The 24,498-nt window shown below is 36.0% G+C and overlaps 1 protein-coding gene across 2 annotated transcripts in view; it reads right to left on the reverse strand.

Annotated features, from left to right (window-relative positions):
* Window positions 1-3,920: 3,920 nt before the first annotated feature.
* LOC134752850 (homeotic protein distal-less) overlaps window positions 3,921-24,498 on the reverse strand; it is a 148,844-nt gene continuing 128,266 nt past the window's right edge. The window contains exons 4-9 of one of the 2 annotated variants that reach the window (XM_063688615.1): window positions 13,653-13,782; window positions 12,810-12,985; window positions 12,041-12,124; window positions 9,381-9,517; window positions 6,871-6,956; window positions 3,921-5,491 (exon numbers count right to left, since the gene is read on the reverse strand). In XM_063688615.1, coding sequence (XP_063544685.1) covers window positions 6,920-6,956; window positions 9,381-9,517; window positions 12,041-12,124; window positions 12,810-12,985; window positions 13,653-13,782 — 564 coding nt within the window. In that variant the 3' untranslated portion in view covers window positions 3,921-5,491; window positions 6,871-6,919. The remainder of the gene's footprint in view (window positions 5,492-6,870; window positions 6,957-9,380; window positions 9,518-12,040; window positions 12,125-12,809; window positions 12,986-13,652; window positions 13,783-24,498) is intronic. The other variant, XM_063688616.1, reaches the window with a different exon arrangement.

Raw genomic sequence — 24,498 nt, forward strand, 5'->3', positions numbered from 1 at the left:
GATTATTTTATTATACGATGGTAAAAAACGTGTTTTGCCATGAACATATTAAATTTATATAAGACCATTTGAATAGACAAATTTTATTATATAATATTTGACAATATAAACAATCTTGATGTGTAAACAATTACCTTTATCAATAAAATTATGATTATGATTATTAGAAACACACACAGTTTTCTTCAAGTTTTACATTTAAAACTTCCACACGTTTCATTTTTTTTTGTATGACACTTTTTAGCAACAAAAACTACCAGACATATTTTCATGCCATGTTTTATGTAATTTAAGCACGTTGTTTATAAATGAGTGCGTAACTTCGATTGTATGGAAGCGCCTTTTTGGCAGTGGGTTCATGTGACTCTGACTTTTAAGAGTAAATATGAGTTGATTGTCACAATAACAGTGACTTTTTTAAGCGTGAAGAAGCCATTTTTTCAAGACAGAGTTTAAAAAATCTCCAATTAACATTAGTAAACATTTCCGTATGAGTAAATAAGAGTTGATTTTCACAATAACAGTGACTTTTTTAAGCGTGTGCAAGCTATTTTTTTTTTCAAGAATTAAGAAATCTCTAAATTTATTAACATTTAGTAAACATTTCCGTAGGTTCAATGATTTTCTGTGGTAAAATTACATATTTTTGTTGGTTTTAGTGTGGTTATAGCAGTTATAGGTAATAACCTTTCTTCAGTTTTATTTTAATACCGACCTGTTTCAATTTGGTTGTATGAAAAAGCAGAATAGCGCGGGCGACACGTAATAAGGCCAAATAAAATGTATCGTTTTCAAGCAAAAGGTACCACATTGTCGCTTGCTATAAGGACGCTCTGGCAGATTTTTCGTATAAAGATACAAGCAATTTTCGTCCGTATGGTAAGCGACAATGTGGTACCTTTTGCTTGAAAACGTCACAAAAAATAATGTACACCCAACCAACACATGTCATATGCAACACCAAATAAGTACTCGCATGATTAAGAGCTCCGACACTAATTTTGTCCAAAAGCATACTGCTTTAATGAGAAATGAAATTGTCAATTGTTTTAAAAAACGTTGAATTCTTGGGACTAGAATAACTACTTTGGCGACTTGTACTTGTTATCACACGGATGCGGTGTGTGAGCGAGGCAGCGCTATACACAGACAGGTCTTGAATAACGTTTTAAGCTAAAAGATCGAAGAAGAAAAGAAAGACGAAAACCATCACGTATATGAACATTTCAAGAGTGCGAAAGAGGCTGACTACAAATGAAAAACGTGACCACTATTGAACTTCATAGCGGCCGCTAACGGCCGCTTAAATTTTACACGCATTCATTACGCATATTGACAAAGTCCCACAGTAAGCTCGAGAAGGCTTATGTTGTGGGTACTCAGACAACGATATTTATACTATACAAATACATAAATACATAGAAAACACCCAAGAATCAGGAACAAATATCTGTGCTCATCAACAAATATTATTTTCATGCATTATTTAAGGTTCGGCTGGCGTTTTCTATCATGCAACGAATGTCATCTTGGCTAGCCCCCCGTAAACCTTAAGATAACAGTGGACGTCCGTTTCTCCATAAACAAACGTAATCCCCATTTTCCTGAACCTTCCCATTTTCCTCGCTGGATATTGACAATATGGAAGATATTTTTATAAAATTGTATAATAAAGTCGATCTCTTTATCACGGAGAAGACTTGATGAAAATAAACTTTAATTGAAATGGCGGACAATTACGAAGGTTATTGAATCGTTCGGCAGATGGCGCGGCGCGGCAAAGGGATTTTTGTTTTTGTGCGTACGCGCCATATCGATCGTTAGCTTAAGGTTACCTGCACACTGGAGGAAAGATTTATTTGTTTAAAGTCACTATTATTTGAAATATCTTACCCCTCTTGAAAAACCCTTTTAATCTTACCGCAACGCACCTTATTCGTACCAAAGATAGATATAACTCCGTAATAGATGGATACAGTCTAAGGAAAAAACGTGCCTCGAAAATCAAGAGAATTTGATTCTCGATCAGAGAGCGCTATTAGCTTTGGCCTACTGTCGTATAGATGGCGTTGACGGTTTCGTTTGTTATTTAACAATTTTAACGCACATCAGTGAAGGAACATGGGTCAAAATCATAAAAATAATTTAATGCAAATAAAAAAAATCATTTATCCATATTTAAATACATTTTATCGTATTTTTATAAATCTTCATTTTTAGTTTTAAGGTGTGTTGATAGATGGCAGTGAATTTACTGGGGTTACAAAATTTACTATGACAGTACCGCTCTATCTTATTATATCCTCTTTGCTCGTACTAATGTTCCATGTCATGTCAATTTGGAAAATAAATATATTTGTATTTGTAAATATACTAGTGGCTCTGTGAGCTGTAGACTTCGCGAGCATAAAGCTCGGTTCACATTTGTCTGTCGTGTCGTGTTGTGTTGTGTTGTGACGCATCTAACGGCAATCGGTTTCATGCACAGAACATAGTAAAGAGGTTAGAATAGAAGAACCGTTGTCGCCGCTCGGTCCCCTCCACTTACGCTTACCGGTGAAAGGATATGCCTCCTTTAGACAGATTTGATGTGATTTGATGTCTGGCTTCTTAATCTGCACGTTATTATGACCATAAGGCATGTTTACTTCGTTTAAAAAACCGCGGTGAGCGCCCAGGGCTTGTATGGGCTTGCGAGCGTTTGCTCAAAACCGCGCGGCGACACGTACCTGACGTACCCTGCTCGCATCGATATTCTAATCTTATTATACTGTTCTGTGGTTTCATGCATTTAATATGATTGCGTGCACATTTGTCTGACGCAGCGTGCATCACGACACGTCAGACAAATGTGAACGCAACCATATTAAACATATGAAACCGATATGCGTCACGACACAACACAACACGACACGACAGACAAATGTGAACCGGGCTACCTTAAAACTGAACAAAAAATTCACAAAATAATGAATCGACAAAAAATATATATAACCATCGAACCAGCTCACAAAATCTCACAAGAATCAGTTGAGAATTGCGACCTGTAGAGGAGAACATTCGGACATACGAAAGCATTTTTGCCCAAGCTGAAACGGAGACCTTCGCTGACGCTCGGTCAATTACTTCTGCATCTCCCCGCAGTTGTATTAATATGCCTCTATTGACTGTTCTCTAGAGTCTAGACCAATGAAAACGAGTGACTGATCCGTTTTTCGTATTTAAAGAGTCAATTCATTTACAAGCCTTACCAAAGACTTATGTAACTCCGTATAAGATGAATAAAGATGATGAGTAAATGTGATTCTCGCACAGATGGCGCTACCACCAATACCAACCTTTGGCCTATTCTCGGCTAGATGGTGTTGATGGTTTCGTTTCTTATTTAACTTTTAACACATATCAGTAAAAGAACATGGGTCAAAATCATATAAATATAATATACAAATAAAAAATCATTTATACATACATATATGTATATATACATTTTTTATATTTATTTTTAGTTTGTCGATAGATGGCAGTGAGTTTACTGCGACTACAAAATTTACTATGACAGTACCCCTCTATCCTATATATTATCTTTGCCCTTACTGATGTTACTAATCAATTTGTATAATATCCCCACAAATACATACTAGATTTTTCGCTAGAACTTGTTTAATAACAACAACAGTATGGCAGTATGTAATAAGAACTTATCTAAAGCCCGACCAGAAATATATATATGATCATTGTCAAGAGGGCGCTGTTATTCCCAATGTATGTGGTGACAGTTCAGTTTAGTATGAAAAATTTAGTTCCAATGAAATTCCGCAATATGACGCGTGATCATATATTACTGGTCAGGCTTTACTCATTTTCATTGCTGCAAGCAGGGTTTCATGTTAAACTTCGAAAATAAAATAATAACACAAAAAAGCCTTTTACTCTTTTTATTTTGACAAAAGAAATTAATTCACTTTTTTTCTTATCCACTTTCCTTATAATTCAATAGTTATAAAGTAATTAAACTATCTACTTATATTTATATGTATACTTCATTTCTCTATATAATACAAAATATATTTACAATTTCTCCCCGTAATGTCCCATATAGAATAAATATTTTAGTCTATTCAAAATATAAAATACACATTTATATTTTCAAAATATAAGAACACATCAATGTTATTATGTACATGTTTAATTTTATATACGACATATAATAATTGCCTAACAGATAATTTAAAAATATAAATATGTATTTTGCATAAAAACATTGAAACAATTGAGCAATTGAAATTACCTACATGATTTTATTTCTTCATACAAATTGTTTTTTTATTATTCTAGCGTGAAATATATTTGTAAAAGTGTGTTTCGAATAGACTAAAATATTGAAATTGCAGTAGAAATTAAAAAATAAAATTTATAGCTTAAATAAAAAAAGGTTGCATTCAGAACACAATTTTTGCACAAACACTGTAATAAATTAATTAATTTTAGATCAAAACAATATTGTTCTATAAAAACTTAAAATTATTTATCACAAAGGACTGGTTTGTGTCGCTTGTTTAATGGATACTCTATATAAATAAAATGTATTAAAGCTCATTTTTTGTTCAAAATAAGAGCATTTTCAAAAAAGTGCAGGAATGTATAATTTTTCAATGCTCAATTTACAGTAAAAAAATATTTTTTATACATATAATATATAGTCATGTGGGGTAAAAGTAACACAGTTCATTTTACTCGGGGCAAGAGTAGTATGAGGATTCCCTACAAGTGTCTCTTGCCCCAGTATTTCTCTTACCCCATCTGACCTTACTGCGAATTATTATGCAAATATTCATGATGCAGGAAGGATTTAATTTATGTACAATATTGCAATTAAATTGAGTGTTCTTAAAACAATTAATTCTTGGTAAAATCTTGGAGGGAATTAAAAAAATTGGAATAGTTTATTGTAGACACATCAGAATCAGAATCTGTGACATCTCCATTTTTTGTATTTTTCCTACAATTTCGACAATTTTGCAAACGTCAAATACGAAAATAAATCTTTAGCTTGATATTTAAAAGCATTAAAAACTTACAAAAGTTTTTATTTATTTCCAAAATAAAATGGCATTTGATAATAGGAACTATTATTTATTATATTTGACGTAAGACAAAATAAATAAAAACACCAAAATGAAAAATTGTAGTAAAAACACAATTGCCCAATAACATGTACAAATAACCTTTTTTTTTAACAATTACATCTTATCTTTAGTTAATTATAAAAATTTACAATGATTTTTAGTTGATTCTATTAAATAATTTTCTTAAAGTTAGAGTTGGTTGTGCCGATACAAGTAATTCACATTTACAGCTCTCGTGCGTTAAAAATGACATAACTGTCATTTTAACTTGACAGGTAAGTCCGCCATTTTGTAGCGGGCGCCATTTTGAATTTCACTATCGTGAACTTGCGTTCCCAGAGAGCTGTTACACTGCAGGCCATACCCTGTGGACAACAAGAAATTGATATTAATATTTTTTACAATAGGTACAATACTCTTTTTTGCACTCTCTGACAATACATGTACAGGAAAATAAACAATGACAATTGAGTGGCTGTAACAACAGGCGGTCTTATTGCTTAAACCTTTCGTATGTTGTTGTCAAAAATTTGCCATTTATATACCATGACAACTTCATGTTTAAGTTGAATTATATATGGAGCAGATATGCTCCTATACTCTGTATCCTTAGGTATTTAAATAAAAGTAAACAAAATCTACCCTCAAATGGCTCCTTAAGCCAGTTGAGGTTGAGGGTAGTTGAAAACATTACATGATCGAATAATGTAGGTTAAAGTCAGGTCGTTCAGTGACAGATCCAAGCGTTTGACATGATGCCAACGGCCGCTTTCTATCACCGCACCGCCCGCCATCGGCAGGGTTTTCATCCTCACACCCTAGCACCTAAATGGTCGCGTACTGTGCGGTTTAAGAGGAATTTCCTCCCGCGTACGCTTCGGCTGTGGAATGAGCTCCCTGCCGAGGTTTTCCCGAGGGGCTACAGTATGGGGTTCTTCAAAAAAGGAGTGTACAGGTGAAAGGGTCGGCAACGCGCGTGTAATATCTCCGGTGTTGCAGGCGTCCATAGGCTACGGTAACTGCTTACCATCAGGCGGGCCGTAGGCTTGATTGCCACCGACGTGGTATAAAAAAAGCGGTTTTGAATTTGGTTGGTTAACCAATAAATGCTATAACTACCCGAAAATGTACAAATTGTTTGTTTACTTTTATTTAAATACCTAAAGATACAGAGTATAGGCATACCAAAGGTTAAGAGTGATCTCTTCCAGACAACCTTAGTTAGTTTGGGTTTTAATCAAAATTATTTATTGAAATTTCTGGTATTCAGATTAATCTGCTACAGAAAAAAAAAGGGGAAGATTTCTTTTGTTTTTAATCAATATATTTTTATGGCAACAATAGAAAAACTAAAAATAAGAATAAATTAACAAACAAGTATTTTTCCTAAATGGATGATGAATGATTTCGATGTGTTAACTTTAATTTTTTTTTTATTTAGTACACTTTGTACAGGTTTATGTGTTCAGTGGTCAAAAAATCAAGAACTTAATAACTTAAGCCTTATAGTTTTATTTTTATTTTATTTACAATGACGAATGTGCCGTAAACTTTACAAAAATGCGAAATATACACATGGAAGAATTTCATAAAATTTTCATATTTTTGTACAAGGATCAAAATCTTTCTAAAATGAAAGCTCGAAATTTTCCTGTGAAAATCTAAAATTTACGAGAAATTTTCTACCTTTTTGGAAATTTCCCGTAATTTGCACATCTCTATTTACAATATTTAAAAAACTTACCTATTTATTGAATATCAGCATCAGTCTGAGATGTGTCCTTGAGTTACTGTCAGCAATAGTTCGAATAATACTGCAACTGCATCGGACTGCAATAAAAAAGGAGAGCTATACTTGCCAGGGTCCGACTGCTAGTACTGCTAGTAACAGTAATAGTACTGCTAGTACTAGTAATGATAGTACTAATACTGCTAATAACAGTAATAGTACTGCTAGTACTAGTAATACTAGTGCTAGTACTAGTAATGTTAGTAGCAGTAGGACAATCCGTGCGTTGAAAGCTTGCTATAGGCATTTTTGTAATAATATCAATATTTTGAAATTACACAGTTTTTGTCTATTTAATTCAACTCATGATGCATATGAGTATTGATGTAATAATAATAAAAAATTGAAAAATATTCCCTTATTTATTTTTTACATTGTGTTTACTAGTCCATCTACTGGGCCTTACTGATAATCAGCGTCGCGGAGTGTGCCATGTTGGCTCACACCGTGACACCAAGCTGAGTAAGGACCATTTAGCGCAACCTCATTCTGTTTAATTATTTCTAGTTTTAGTCTTGTTATGTCGTGCTAATAAATGCTTTTTCTTTCTTCTTCTTTCTTTCTTTCTAAAATATTTGGCAGACAAATAATTATGGTAGAATTTCAAGAAAATATGTATTACTGTGTACATTTTTTTTACTTTGCTATGTACATTATCTAAGTTGTGCATTAGACGGAAAAACATTAAATACATATATGTGTGTGTGTCATATATGTGTGGGCTTTGATTTACATGAAAACTACTCTTGTTAAAAACGGTCATATTTAAAAACAAGGCAAGTTCGAAATATAAGTAATTTATAAAATAGAAGCTGTCAACTGAAAAATACAAAATAATGGTACTACAATTTATAAAACAAAACATACGTAAAATGTACCGACTGTATATTTTATAAGTTCTTTAAAATATACGAATAACTGCTTTACGTTACTCATGACAACGCTATGAATTCTTTGTATTAAGCTGAGCATTCAAAAAAAAGGAAAATTTTACCGCCTCTAGCGAGATTCGAACTCGCGACACCTAGATACCAGCTAGCTGGTCTTACGGCGATTCATTCCATTTTCTCTTTTTTTCAAAAGTTGTCCAATCAAAAAAATGTAAATTAGACTAGTCAGTGCCCAGCAGTGCCTAGCCAGCTTCCATCGCATAAACTGCTCCATGACTGGGCACGACGATGTCGTTTGACTTCATACTTCACTTAGATCTAACCCATATATGGCCATAGGTTCTTTTTTGACCTAGTGAAAAAATCTGACCGCTTAAGAGACTGAAACCTCAAGGAGTTCAGACCAAACTAGTTCAGGGCATATTTGGGTTAAGAGTTGTTATTATATTGATCACACTTACTTGATGGCGCTGTGATGGTTTGCAGAACTTTCCTGTCTTCTCTTGATATCTACAGATTTAGGTACACTAGGGTACGGGGGATAGGTAGGACTTAGGTATTTAATTTACCATATTCGTATCAAATCGAACAGTTGTTTCAGAAGTCAACTATTGATCTATAACGTAAGTTCTATATATATAAGGTGCTTTGAATTCTTACCAGCCTTAGGCGCCATTCATTTATTAAGTAAGACGATTTTTGCTAGATTTTGACCCCCTCCCATCCTTATGTAAGAAAAAATAAGAAAAGGCCGAACCCCTTCCCCCCGGTTTAATATTAATTAAATTAAATATTAATATTTATTAGGTACGTAAAAATCTACAGGGAAAAAATAATACACATTGGGTTTGATTTAATTTTGATCTTCAACGAAACAATTTTTGGAATGTTTATTTTGTACCTACTGGTATTAAAATTATTTTTTTTTGATAATAATCAACTTTGTTTAAATTTTAAAGTTTTTTTAATCGGCGCTGGCGCGGATTCACGCGCTTTTTAAAAGTATTATCTTAACTTGCACATTTTTGTGACCCCTGTAAGAAAAAATAAGATATGGTCCCCCCCCTAAATCTTCTTACGTACTAAATGAATGGCGCCTAACGGCGACAGCCGACATTTTGATACCAGGAAAATGTTAGAGCTGTATGTTCTTTATAATGTTTTAAGAATAAACTTACTTTAGGAATCAGACTTCATTCTGATTCTATGACGATGATTGTACCTTAAAAGGTAAAGGGACTTAACTCACGACTTGATGGATATCAATCTGCCTCAAGATAGTTGATGGTGCTTCCAAAAGTTCGTTTAGAAGTTCCAGGTCAAGTAAATTTTATACTAATACCTGATATATTTACAGAATTGTGAGTAGAAGGTAGAAACTTACGTAAAAAGTGCCTCCAGAAGTGCATCCAGAAGTTCCAGGTCAAATAGATTTAATACCTGATATATTTACAGACTGGTGAGTAAATAACTTACGTCAAAAGTGCCTCCAGAATTTCATCCAGGTGTTCCAGGTCATCGATTTTTCGAATGCGTAGTTTATTACTTATTAATGGTTATATGGTATAAACTCACGTCAAAAGTCCAGGGTTCGCGTCAGTTTGGTACCACGAGTACTGGGGTACGTAGGGGGGGTGGGGCTGCGGCGCCCCCTGGTGGTGGAGCGCGTGCGCGTGCGCGCCTTTCATGTCCCACGGGCCGGGCGGCGCGCCCTGTTGAAGAGAAAAAGGGTTAGTTTATGATCGATGCAATTGTCATTAGCTAGGGATACCTATACGTCGTGAGTAAATCTCTATCAGGTCCTCTTTTTAACTTTTCAAGCTCTGCGTTGTTTCTCTATACCTATATGAATAAAATATAATATCTAATACATTCCAACGGAACTTTTTCCAAGGAAGATGGGATGGGGAAGGCCTCTTCTCCATACAAACGTAGTCGTCATTTTCCTCTCTGGATATTGACATGTAAAAACATTTTATCAAATTTCATGTAGCTTTCCCCCTACGTTTGAATTTTTTTGATTATTAAAAAAATTAGGAGCGTAAAACAGATTTCATAGTAATTTTTAAATGCTAACTTTTATAATAATTAAAAATTCGAACGTAGGGGCATAGCTGTGATTGGCTTACAACAAATTGTGTCAAAATATTTTCAATAATGTTAATATCCAGAGAGGAAAATGAGGACTACGTTTGTATGAAAAGGCGATTTTCGTCTTACTTATAATGTTCATCCTTGACTCAATTACCCCCAGTCTCTTGTTTGACCAAATTTAAAGAAATATACTATTCCCGTTCTTAAGTAACTAATGTAGTTCATAAAAATAATAATGTAATAGTGTTAAGTAGAATTTAGATAGGTTTAAGTTTAGGTTAAGTGTACATTTGCATGCTAACTATGCTAGTTAGTGCAGAAATATGTTATCTATACCATCTCATTGTACCATATTTTAAGCAAATAAAGAATATTTATTATTTATTATTTATTTATTTATAAAACAAATACAATTTTCAGCTTATTACTTCCCCAGTGGTCCTCCAGTCCTGATTTGAAACACAAACCCAAATCATCTAATTGCATGGCATGAACCTTTTACGATATTGAGCGGGTGTGGCGCCGCGCCTTGCATTATATAAATTAAATTCTTTAGATCCTTATCTATGTAAGTTTTTATATATTATGATATTGAGCCAAAAAACTGAACCGACAAAAACATACTAATAGTACATTATGATACAAGTGTTCTAAGTTGGTCATTACACACGAGGCGATATTGTGCGCGCGAGCTGTAAGCGAGCGCGCAATAAGAAAGCCGATGTGTGTAATGACCAATGCACACGCGTTTCATACGACGTTTTTCAACACACTTGCGAGAAAAAAATAAACTTTCATATTAATCAAATTTTAATAGTTAAAACAGTATTGTGTGTTGCATCTGTCATACTGCCGGCCGGCCCTCGCCCCGGCCGCGGGCCGCGCACCGCGCAGGCGGTCGGGCGCGTCGGTGCCCGCCAGTCTGACCAATTAAAGAAGGCTCCCTTTCCATGCATATTATTAGCAATCAGTTACCTTCTTAACTCAGTCGGATAATATAATGAAAAAGCGCGAGTGGAATAATACACTGAAAGAGCACGCGTGTTTAATATCTAGGATTATGAGCCAAAAATCGGTGGAATAAAAACGTCGTTTTGAGCAAGTGTGTTGAAAATTTAATTATCGAACCAGAGGCACAGAATTGACAGAATAATACTAGGTACAGAAGATTCACTCCCTAACAAAACGCGACTACTAGGTGCAAGGCGGCGCAAGCGCGTGCACGCGTCCGTTCCATAGCGGTGTGCGGCAATTACTATGGCAAAACCTCATAATTGAGGCGGCCGCAAGTACTTGTAGCGACGCGACGAAATCGCGGAGTGAGATACGCCTGTCAGAGGGCCTACCGCGAACCTCGTTCTACGTGTTGCCTCTCTGTCGCACTTGTTACATACTTATTTATTGAATTTATTGCATACATTTTACTATAAAAAGTGAAGTATCATTTTGCATTTGTTTTATCACTTTAAGAAATGCGATATCTCATAAAAGAGTTAACAGAGTTAACAGAGTTTTATTATCTAAAGCCCTCTTCATATTTTATTGTTTTGAAAAAAATCATATTAAATATGTAGTGCTCATATTACCTACTACATTCGTAGGTTCTTGAAGGGATCTCGTAAGTAATAAAGTTCACGACACAGTAAACAAGAAATTTGAAAGTGCAACGAAATTTTAAAGGAAAATAATTTGGATGATAAATGTTGGGAATTTAAAAAAGTTACCTAGTTTAAAATCGAGTGACTGGTTCTCTCTGTAGCTTGATTTTAATTTACCCGATATTTACACATTAACTAAAACTAAGACCTATTCAGAAAAAGTTCCTAAAGCGTTTAAAATAAAATATCTTGAAATTATAAAGTAATATAAAGCTTCATCAAGGACTTTTTAAAATCCAACCTATAAAAATGGAATTGGGGTTGAACATTTTTAACGACTACCTGGATGGATTAACATTGATTTTGACATTTGCAGCTCTGTAGCAAACAGCAATGTAGGGCTGCGTTACTGCAGTACTGTTAGTTGGAATTAGAGCGCCAAGTTGGATAGCCTTAGCGAGGTGTTGCTAGCGAATCAGGCACAATTTATGAAAGTATGCCGGTCTAAGATGCCATGAGATTGGTATAACTAATGGTACTTACGTATCCGACCCTCGGGTCCCACGACTGCTGGTGAGGTGGTTTGACGTCGCACGACGCGCCGTCCGGCGACCGTCCTGCCGATGGCTGTAACAATACATTTACATAAGAATTCGGTGTATAAGTAAAAGAAATGCAAGCCATTCGTAGCTCTTATACATCTGTATATACAATTTATGGATTGTAACCCACAATAAAAAAGGAGAAAATTATTCACATTTAAGCTCTAATAGGTTTGAAATAAAGCATCTGACCCTGAAATGACTGTGTTAAATTACTGCGCGTAACATCTCAGCGGGGATCGTTCAGTGACGGTACACAAACATGGTTTGTCACCTTAATGTCCAAGACTGACTGTGACTTTTTATCCACGACGTCTCCATAGGCAGGCTAAGAGACAACTCGAAGATGGAGGAGACTTGCCGGGAATGCTCTGGTTTTAGGTGCTATAATCAACTACCTTAACGTCCCAAGCTGTCTGCGGAAGCTGTTTCACATCCCATGATGTTTTCGTGGGAGACAGTCCAGGAGATAGCTCAGAGACGGGGATAGTGAGTAAGTATATTCGACTGTTTTGTGGTGCCATGGTCAGGATTTTTTATTTGGTCCCGCGATCAGGATTACCTACTTTAACGTCACAATTTGGATGTGGAGGCTGCTTCACATCCCTTGGCATTCCCGTGGGTTACAGTCCAGGGGATACCCCTGACATGGGAGTAGAGTTCGGGGTGGCGGTTGTTCTAGTGGTGCCGTGACCAAGATATCGACCTACCTTAACGTCCCAATTTGGTTGTGGGGGCTGCTTCACGTCCCATGGCGTCCCCGTGGGGGATAGCCCTGGGGACAGCTCAGAGACGGGGGTGGAGCTCGGGGTGGGCGAGTGCGCCTGCGCGGCGCCTGCGTACGCGCCGGGAGAGTGTTGCGAGCCGGACGAGCTGCCGCCGCCGCCTGTAAAGATAGTATACATTAGAGTCTGTGCAGAAAGAGAAGAGTCGTGGAATGTAAAGGAATCAATACATTCTATATGACTCTTCACTTTCCCCACAGACTAATAATTGTGTTACAGCGAGGTAAATAGGTAATGGATACAGCGCTGTCGATGGTTGAGTTGATAAGAATTGTGGAGGGCTGGTTTGTTTACTAGCGAGTTCCTTAGTCGGCAGACAGTGATAAGGTCCCTTGTTTGACATAATTATTGAAAGTCATAATTACCGTTAACCTTTCAGGATTTTCGTAGGGATATCCCATAGATAGGTTTTGTTTTATGGCAATCCTGAAAAGTTACACGTTTCTGAGAAAAACCAAGTTATGACTAACGAAAATGTGGACAAACAATACATTATGACTTAAAACTTCATGGGAAACAATATAGCCCCTGCGACATTACATGCCCGTGAGATAACTGGGCTATGGATACTGGCCATTTTGTTTAAGGTTATTTTTTATAGTTCAAATTCTATTAACTATTCAATAATTTGAATTGAAAATTGAGATCTGCGTATAGCATTAGATGGATGGATTCGATTTGATTTCGAAATTCGACAGTTAGTTTGCTATACTATATATTCAATGAAGGTCAGAATGACAGGCCAGCAAAACTTTTTTCTTAACTCACCATGTAATAATTGGTTGTTGCTGGGCGGGCTCGCGGGCGGGAGCCCTAGGCCCGGCGGCGGAGCCCCCACCTGCGCCGCCTTCATCATCTTCTTGTACTTGCTGCGGCGATTTTGGAACCAGATCTTCACCTGTTGACAAATTGTCATTTAAGAACAGTTTTTAGAATGATACAACTTTTTAGGAACAATTTTTTTTAAATAGTCACACTACTATATAGGTAATCAAAGTTACCGATGTTTCAAAAGCAAAAAATGATTAATATTAATACGATTGATACCCTGAATTACACAACATAAATTACTGTAAATTACAAGTGTAGGGTAGGTAAGAGTTTCACTTAAACGTCAATGTCAATGACACTTTTTTATTCACAGGTACTTATACCTTATACATATAGGTGCATACATTTACTGAGTTCATTCGAAATTGGTTACTTCCTAACTGCACAAGGCGTGGGCCTCATACGAAGGCTCAAGGTTACGCAAAGGGCAATGGAGAGGGCTATGCTCGGGGTTTCTCTGCGTGATAGAGTCAGAAATGATGATATCCGCAGTAGACTAGGGTCACCGACATATCTCGCAGAATTGCAAATCTTAAGTGGCAGTAGGCGGGGCACATTGCACGCAGAGCTAATGGCCGGTGGGGCCGGAAGGTTCTGGAGTGGCGTCCGCGTATCGGAAAACGAACTGCCGCTAGGCCTCCAACAAGATGGAGCGACGAATTCGGGAATTCGGTGGATGCGAGCGGCACAGGATCGGTCGGAGTGGCGAGCCTTGGGGGAGGCCTATGTCCAGCAGTGGACGTCTATCTATATATACATGTCTACTATATACAAAGAGCCAAGGGACAGTCGGGAACCTATCGCCAAGGCACTAGCTAAACCCTAAGCAGGTCAGAGAATACTGCAAGTGGGCTATCGAACTCTCGATCCATAGCCTAGCCAAAGGACAGAGGTGGACCTATCGCTAAGGCAGACGCTAGCTAAGGCCGCTAAGGGTCGGTTGTACCAAACTGTTTGTCATCGTTAAAGAGTTCGCAAAATTTTATTGTATGGAAAGTTTCATAGTAAACCACCGCGGCGCGCCGGGTGATGTTGATCAGTCTGGCAAGTGCGGATAGTGCAACTGGCACTAAGTGATCGTGAGTACCAGGAATAACAGGATCTGTATTGTTATACAACTTTACAAGTAGGTAAGTATTAAAACTATAAGTAGAGCCTAGAAGGAAAAGTGTCGCTATTGCATAAACCTTTCCGGATTTCATCCGCATTTGCATACAGAGCAAGGAGGTATCATTTCCTTGTCTGTTGTGAAAAACGTTGGAGGAAGGCAAGAAAACACGCACATTTTTTTATATATATACATACCTATACAGGTTGGCAAAAAGTATGTGCATTCCCGTTGCCAGGGAGGTTTTGGGATTATACTGAGCAACTTTTACTATGGGACCCAACCACGAAATCGCGAAAAAAAACCCTCCCATAGAAAATGGACCAGCCAAAATGTATGAAACAGCCAAATTTTTTTTCGCGATTTCGGGGCCTAGACATATTTATTTATTTACAGGTTGAATTTTTTACTAGCCATACTCTGTGTACTAAATTTATAGGTCATACGGTCATACTGAACAATTTTTATTATGTTACCAATGCAGAAATAGCGAAAAAAGTTTGGCTGTTTCATACATTTCGGCTGTGCATTTTTTTTTACAATATCCGCATTGGTCCCATAATAAAAGTTGTTCAGTATGGCCTATAAATTCACTACGCAGAGTATGGCTGGTGGAAAAAATCTCACTCTATATACAGGATGTTAAATCTAGGGGAGTAGATAAATATAGATAAATACATACTTATATACGTAGAAAACACCCATGACTCAGGAAAAAATATCTGTGCTCATAACACAAATAAATGCCCTTACCGGGATTCGAACCCAGGACCATCGGCTTCACAGGCAGGGTCACTACCCACTAGGCCAGACCGGTCGTCAATATTTTTAATTTTGAATATTGAAATTAACGCTCTTTGCAGTTACAACAACAAAATTCAAAATAATTCTTAATCCCCGCTATGTACATATGTATTCGAATTTCAGACTAACGTGTATGTATGTATGTATGTATGTGGGGGTAGCGTGAATGTGGGCGGGGCGGGGTGCGGGCCGTTATTGCACCGTTACTCTAGGGGTGGGGGTGTGTCGATGAAAACTGAGATCCATGTCGATATTTTATCCCTGCTGACACTAGGGAGCCTAGCCAAGGTTAAAAACGCCAGACGAAAAGAAAAAAATAACGGGATGACTTTTTCTCGTCGAAATACTCGTGGTCACGTTGAACGACCAACGATTCTACGCCAGTTCTCTGGCACATGTGTTAAGTGGGGTGTTGGTAAGGGCTTTTATCTGATTCGTCCAACGCATTGGGGAACGTCCTTTTGACCTACAGCCATTGACCCGTCCCTGAACAACAAGTCTCTCCATGGCCTGCTCTCCACGTCGCGTCACATGTCCGAAGACTCCGAAGTATCTGAGGATACGCGCTCTGACCGTAGCTGAGAGCCCCTCTTTCACCTTGAGTTCTTCAAGTATGGAGAGGTTTGTACGGTGTTGTGTCCAAGATACTCGGGATAACAGATGCTACGAAAAGTCATGTGACTAGGCCCCTGATTTGCCCAAACCGTAATAAATCGAAAAAGCATGAAAAATAATTCCACCTTTGATGTGCTTTAGCAACTTATCAGTGCTATCTAAAGCACCCTCTAGCGGAAAGCGGTTGAGGGGGGCAACGGGGGACCCTCGCGCGGGTAGCTTTCTCGCTCAGAGGCTTGCTATCGCGATACAGCGCGGGAATGCTGCCTGCTTGATGGGCACCTTGCCAAGAGGTCAATGTTTGTAATAAGGATTTTTATTTTTTTAGGTAGGTTTAGTTTTAGTCGTTTTATTTTATAAGTAGTCTTAATTTTGTTTTATACAATTGATGTAAATGTTATTTATCATCTTTTTAATATTTTAATTTATTTAGAACACAAACAGTCATAATATGCATGTTACATATGTTGTACACAATGTACAAAAATTGAGATGCATAATGTTCAAATTACATGTTTATGTTTATATTATGTTCCTGTATTGAACAACCAACATTTTACTTAACTTACGGAAGGTTAACGATATACATTTAAAAGTATTAGCATTTAAAATGTATATTTTTGTTCGTGTTTTAATTGTACTTGTATTTAATATTGTCTTCGGTTACCGCGATAGTTACTCATGAAATAAAACTATAAAAACGGAATACCACTATGAATCGGATTCAATATACGCGATATAATCCGTTTTCATAGTTTTATTTCATGTACTTGTATTGCATTTATAATATTCCTTTATTGGGCCTGGGTACAACACAGTTACTTTGTATGTCATGCGTTGTCATAAAACATAATACATTTATCATAATAGGTACCTAAATAGCTTTAAAAGGCATCCAATGATAATGAAATGAACGTATTAAAAGGCATTTTAACACGACGTTAAACAGCTGTGTGACATTTTATGTAATTGATCATAATTTATCTTGGGAACATAATGACTATATCAGAAACTGGTCTTGGTCTTGTTTTGAAGCGTGTCTTTCCGTTTTGGCTGAAGGTGCTAATGGCAAACCAATTTCTATCAACATCAGATACATAATGGATATATATAATCTTTAATGTACGTGCCGGCCATGCCTAATGTATATTAAGTAAGAAATATTGAGGCAAATAATGATTATTTCAGACAGATGAAATAAATATATGATCATGGCATTTTCTTTCTATCGGCTGCAGTTAGTATTTATTTTGATTGAAATGACAGATAGATTTAATAATGCATTATGACTTAGCAGCTAGCAAAATTATGAATCCGTTAGTTTACAGTCTAACGTATTTTTTTTTTTTTTAGTCAGAAAATGCTTTTACGCAGTCTACACACTACACAGTCTAACGTACCTAGGTTAAGTTAGTTTGTAATTTTGCTGCCGTCAGTTTATAATTTAACTAGCGAGATTGTAAACTGACGAGTAATTTTACAGTAAAAAATGGTATAACACATACATTGTAGATAGAAAAGTGAACACATTTTTTTTTTAATAAAAAAAAATCCTGTGTAGAAGAGAATAATGATACTACGACGAAACTTAAATAACACGTATTTGTGAATAAACTTATTATTATTAGAACCATAAAAAGTTTACATAAGTAAAGAAAAATTTGATATTAGATTAGTTTTAATTAGTATTATATAATCTGTGGTTTTAATTATTACTTAGAATCAGAATGCAGAATCAGAATGCATTTATTCGTTATAACATAGGTACATTGTATTGGTCTTATAGTTAGAGCATATTGCGAACGCTATGTTTTGCCGCTAGGCGTACGAATTTGTTTACCTATATAGACAATTTATTTATTTTATTTTATTTATTTAGAACACATACAGTCACATATGATACATATGATTTATTTATTTTTTCCCTAGCGTGTAAGTAAATTTGAAATTAGAATTTGTTTTGACATTTTTATGCGCATGTTTTTATAAGTATTAATGTTGAGGTTAGTTTTAATTAGTTTCCATGTTCCTACTCATATCTGTACTCCTAGCATGTAAGTGAATTGGTTATAAACTGTAAACTTACATTGTTTCCAATAAATAATAATATGTCAAAAGTGCATATTTATTTGATTAGATATATATTAAATTTTTAACGTACACCTATTGTTGTATTAATGTAACAGAAAATTATTAAAATCTATCGACAACGATGAACACACCCCAACCCTACTCTCGCCCCCACCCGATTGCCCGGGTCACGTTATAACTTAACCCTCGTACTGCTATTCAATTCCATTCAGTTAACACTGCCGCTACCGGAATTATTTATGTGTTTAACCCCGTGCATGCCGGGCTATGTACAGATGTTTTGACTATTCCATACTTGTATTTTTGATTTTTTTTTATGACATAGAAGGAAAAAGAGCAGACGAATCGACTAATAATAGCAAGCAATTGCCCATGGACACCCGCAACACCAGAGGGGATGTAAGTGCTATGCCGGCATTTAAGATGGGTACGCTTTTCTTGAAGGAAGGTCGTTTCGGTTCTGAAATATCGTAGGCGACAGTTCATTCCACAGTTTAGTTGTGCGAGACAGGAAGTTTCTGGAGAAACGCACAGTTGAGGACTGCCAACCATCTAAGTGGTGAAGATGGAAGACGGAGTTAGAAAGAAGTTTGCAGAAGTATATGTTCCGTACCCAAAGGGTAAAAAACGGGACCCTATTACTAAGACTATTGTTTTTCTGTCTGTCTGTCTGTCATCAGGCTGTATCTCATGAACCGTGATAACTTGACACCTGAAATTTTCACAGATGATGCATTTCTGTTGCCGCTGTAACAAGAAATACTAAAAAGTAAGGAACCCTCGGTGGGCGAGTCCGACTCGCGCGACCCGAAATCGCAAAAAAAATGTTGGCTGTTTCATACATTTTGGCTGGTCCATTTTCTATGGAAGGGTAATTTTTTTTTCGCGATTTCGTGGTTGGTTCCATAGTAAAAGTTGCTCAGTATAATCCCAAAACCTCCCTGGCAACGGGAATGCACTTATTTTTTTTGCCACCCTGTATAATAAAAGTTGATTTATTCCCTAGTTAATGTAATATCATTAAGCCTGATTTTGAAACTCATAATCCGTCTAAGTTAACTTTGCACAGATTTTAATAGAACAAAGTGAGGTGGTGTCATTATGAACGTCATAGTTTCATAGAAACTTGTCATTAATGATGACATTTCCACACATTGTCATTGCAAATGCCAAGCAAAATTATCTTGGTTCGACTCTAGTTTTATTGCGAATAGTCGGAAAGGACTTTTATTTTTATAGCTATTTCAATCCTTATCAAAAGATGACACATGCTCTCAACCGCATCATTAAGTGTTTTGTAATGACCAGTATGAAATATAAAAGTATTATATTATTGACATCGCATAAAAGACATTATGAAGGGCAGCGGAGCGGGAAAAATTGTTCATTTCCTTGAGCATTGTGAATTTGACCACCATTTTGGAATGTTTCGGAACTTTTCATCTTTTGTTAAATATTACAAAAATGTAGTAAAGCTACCAATACTAAAGTTTTATTGAGAAATACCTACTGCCGTTAAAAAACAGTTCGTTACTAGTTTGATTAAAAATCATAATATTTCGAGGCACTTTCGCGCGCGCTTTCGTTGGGTTTTGTTTTTTGTACGTTTCTTAGGGTTCCGTACCCAAAGGGTAAAAACGGGACCCTATTACTAAGACTCCGTTGTCCGCCTGTCCGTCTGTCTGTCACCAGGATGTATCTCATAAACCGTATTGTATTTCTGTTGCCGCTGTAACAACAAATACTAAAAAGTACATACCCTCTGTGGACGACTCCGGCTCGCACTTGTCCGCTTTTTTTAATTTATGTTGTATCGTTAATATTTACGAACCTATTTCTATAAAAGATCGCCCTAGATTCGTATTTCTGCGATGTTTTTAATTAATACTGATTAATGTATATGAAAATAATACCGCAAGTAAATAGTTCCCGAGATATCATTTGAGAGTCGCGCACAGGGTTTCTTTTTAAGATTCTGGTTCAGAACCTTGAAAACCGTGACAGATGAACAGACAAAGTAATTCCAAGTTTTTACCAATTTTGAACGAAACAAAAAATGGCCTAGTACCAAAACCACATACACCTCATTTGCACAAAAAGCTTCCGTGACAATATTCAAGATGGCGGCAACATATGGAACCGCAACGAAATTATTACTCTTTTTAAAAATAATTCGTATTACATTATCAAGCCAAAATGCCGTATGTTCATATAGTTTTATAATGATATAAGACTTTTTCGTGATGATGAAATAATATAAGTCACGCGATATTATTAGTGCCGTGAATTGTACCTACTGATTTTATTCGTGTCATCGCCTATATAATATTTATATGACACTGAGTATGAGAGCTGTATGTAATAATCATTTTTTTTTTATTTGCATGGTAGCACGAGAGATATACCTATACGGAGATATAACGAGAGTTAGAGAAATCGTTGTAGATAGTTGACCGTAAACTTAAGACATGAAACATCACATTTATTTTGTGGTAAATGTCTAACTTTTTAAATATCTTTTGAAACAAGTACTTGTCCCTTTCGCATTAATGTGAGCAGTTATCTGTACTAAAAAAAATATGACACACTATAGACACCTGTAGACACCTATGGAGTTGGACCAAGAAACTCTACATGGCAATGGCATTTGCAATGACAAAGACATGTCTTTAAATATATGATATTTGTAACGACACCCTCTCACTTTCTTGTACTCAAGTCTATGCAAAGTTAAAAGACGGATTCTACCAAGTAAATAAAAAATCGCGATTTTACAACACGGTGGCTAAATAAGTGCATTCCCGGGAGGTTTTGGGATTATACTGAGCAACTTTTACTATGGGACCAACCACGAAATCGCAAAAAAAAATATTCTCCCATAGAAAATGAACCAGCCAAAATGTAATACAGCCATTTTTTTCGCGATTTCGTTTTTGGTCCCATAGTAAAAGTTGCTCCGTAAAATCTCAAAACCTCCCTGGCAACGAGAATGCACTTATTTTTAGCCTGTATATTATCGTATAAAAAAACTTATTATATCCGTAGTAAATATTTACAATATTTACAGCTCGCATGTCTTATCTTATGTTACCATTCATCTCATTACATTTTAATTACAATATAAGCGTATAAAGCTCCCGCAACAGAAGCACTACAAACCGTAAAAAAGCGGCCATAAACTTCAAGCCATAAAATTCTTTACCTAGAAGCTTGTTTCCATTATTTTATTTTTGCCACTTACCCAGTTTTCCCACCGGTGCATTTCGTCAACTGAGGACGGTGGTATGCAATACATCCGAGCACACTTATATGGACGGTATTCAACATATATCTACAAGGCTGGTATTCAACGTATATCGGGCGGTGAGTACAAAGAAATGTCCGGCATAGGCCGCATAGCGCAGAGCCTGGTGCCTTCGCGTATACAACTATTCCACCACTTCCATGGATGAGTTTATGCAGTATGTTGCAAATGTGTGAATGGGGATTGTGTAGAGGTTTATCTGTTGGTTTGTAGTTTCGTGGTAATGGGGATTTAAAATATAATTCCTTTCAAGCCTTATGTCAATTTATTTCTTGCTGTGACAAACAATACTTATTTTTTCCTTTTAATGAAGTTAAACATGACTCATGTAAAAATTTGTTTCATAAGCACAATATATTTGCCCTGTTTTATGCTTGAATACATAGCTGTAAATCAAACGAATGTGTGTCAAGAACATTTTTTAGCAAGACCTAATTAAACACGTTTCCACTAATACAAGTAGACACTAGGCAATAAAAATTATACGCCAATAACTCTGGCTCACCCACTTATTCAAAACTGATTGAATATTAACTCTGCATTCATATTCATTGACATAAACTACATAATCTAGGTAAGAAGTGAGAACTAGTGATACAATATATAAATATACATGTTTATGTAAATATGGGGCATTTTGTATGAAAATGGACCTTATTGTAGATGGCGCACACGCGGCACAGCGTAGCGCGGCATTGAATTTATATCGGAGCATCGTTAATAATGGCGTAAGCGGCATCGACAATAAGGTCCCTTTTTAAAGAAAATACCACATATATAAACGATATCTAGCATCAACAGTCGTAATGAAAACGAAACAAATCTAGACGTTTCACACGGAACGATAATTTATGTTATTGATGAATCAAAAACTAGGTCCTAAGACGAATAGGGCTAAAACAAGTAAATAAGAAACTCCTAAAACTGTTATTCTACAAAAAATATTAAATATTAGTTAATTTTTAGGGTTCCGTACCTCAAAAGGAAAAACGGAACCCTTATATAGGATCACTCGTGCGTCTGTCTGTCTGTCCGTCTGTCACAGCCTATTTTCTCCGAAACTACTGGACCAATTAAGTTGAAATTTGGTACACATATGTAAGTTTGTGACCCAAAGACGAACATGTAACGTAAACAAATTAATTTTAAACATGGGGGCAACTTTTGGGGGATAAATGAGAAAATTAAAAAATAAAAATTTTCAAACTATATCGTGTTACATATCAAATGAAAGAGCTCACTGTGAGAATCAATCTCAAATATATATTTTTTTATAATTTTAGGATTAACAATTTAGAAGTTATTCAAGAAAATAGGCAAAAAATGACCATTCCCTTTATCTCCGAAACTACTGGGTCTAAAATTTTGAAAAGAATACATAAAATAGATCTTTACCTAAAAATTACAGGAAAACCTATTAAAAATTGCAGTCAAGCGTGAGTCGGACTTAATTACTTAGTTTTTGATCCGACCCCTACAGGATTGTTAAAGACATTTCACTCACGTTTCACATAAAAAATACATTGTTTAAATTGTGTAATGTACGGAACCCTTGGAACGCGAGTCCGACTCGCACTTGACCGGTTTTTTTTAACATACTGTTAAAAATAATTCTGTAAGATATTTTTATGGAAGTGGTTTTTCTTTCTTTCTTTCTTTCTTTCTTTATTTTATAGCTTTTTTTTTGAAATATATCTATATAATTATGTATAAAACTTAAGTGAATTAACTCATTAAGAAAGGTAATAAAAGACGATTACGATCAAGCAATAATACCATTAACTGAGTGAAAACCCATAATAAAAGTGAAGTGTTTTTCTTTTCAATGTGCAGTTTTATTGCAACGTATTTCGTATAAATTATAAATTAATACTAACGTCGTTAGTTATAATGACGCATTATTTTTACAAATTGATTATTATATACGGTATATTTTCTTAAATTATAGTCTGGCAAACACAATTCAAATTAAAATTAAATTAAATTAAAAAGCCAGTCTCTGTCTATGTTTGAAATGAGACCGCCCTGAGCCAAACTATAGTTATCATATATTAAGGATGACTCGCGCTAGAACAGCCGGGCCCGGGTCGGGGTTTTCTATAGAAAGCATCACGTGATCACCTATCACCGGTCAATCCTCTCATCGAAAAAGAAGTGTCAGGCGCCCGGTCCAGGCCCGGACTGTTCTAGCGTGAGTCATCCTTCAGTCTCAGGTATAATATTTACGTTAAGTTCAAGATTGGTCTAAAGCTGACTGACTGTTGAGATTTCATTTACGATATCCATGACATAAAAGTGCTCTTTTACTATTTAAGCCATTATTTGATCAATCAAGCTTTTAGTCACAATCACATTCGCCACACCAAAATATCAATCATTGCAACGACTCAATTTGTGAATGGCTAATAAATGTTAAATTAAAATGTATAAATATGGATGATGGTTGGTCGCGCATGACGCGGTCCGGCAAAAAAGAACAGTAGCTGTACAAAACTGCATGCTTCGGCCGCACAGGGGACCAGTGGAGTCGCCTTGACATGTTGTTTTTTGGTATGTAAAATTTTATCCCTATTGAAAAATATTTTTTTATTGAGAAAAGGAAAGGTTAGTATACTATGTTAGCTTAAAGCTTTAGTAGCGTATATGTTGTTTTGGTGAATTACTCCAAAATATAGTAACTACATTAAACATTACTTAAATCAGATGAAACGGGATCCTCAATTAAAGGAAGAGGAAAAACGTTTAACTTGAGATAAAGTTAAGATCAAAATAATCACATAATACTTTATCAAAAGGTGCCACTGACTATCAGTCCGCCGGACGATATAGGCCTGTCAGTTGTTGGGAACTGTCAATTTTTT

Source organism: Cydia strobilella, chromosome 25 (assembly GCF_947568885.1).
Source record: "Cydia strobilella chromosome 25, ilCydStro3.1, whole genome shotgun sequence".
Taxonomy (NCBI): Eukaryota; Metazoa; Arthropoda; class Insecta; order Lepidoptera; family Tortricidae; genus Cydia; species Cydia strobilella.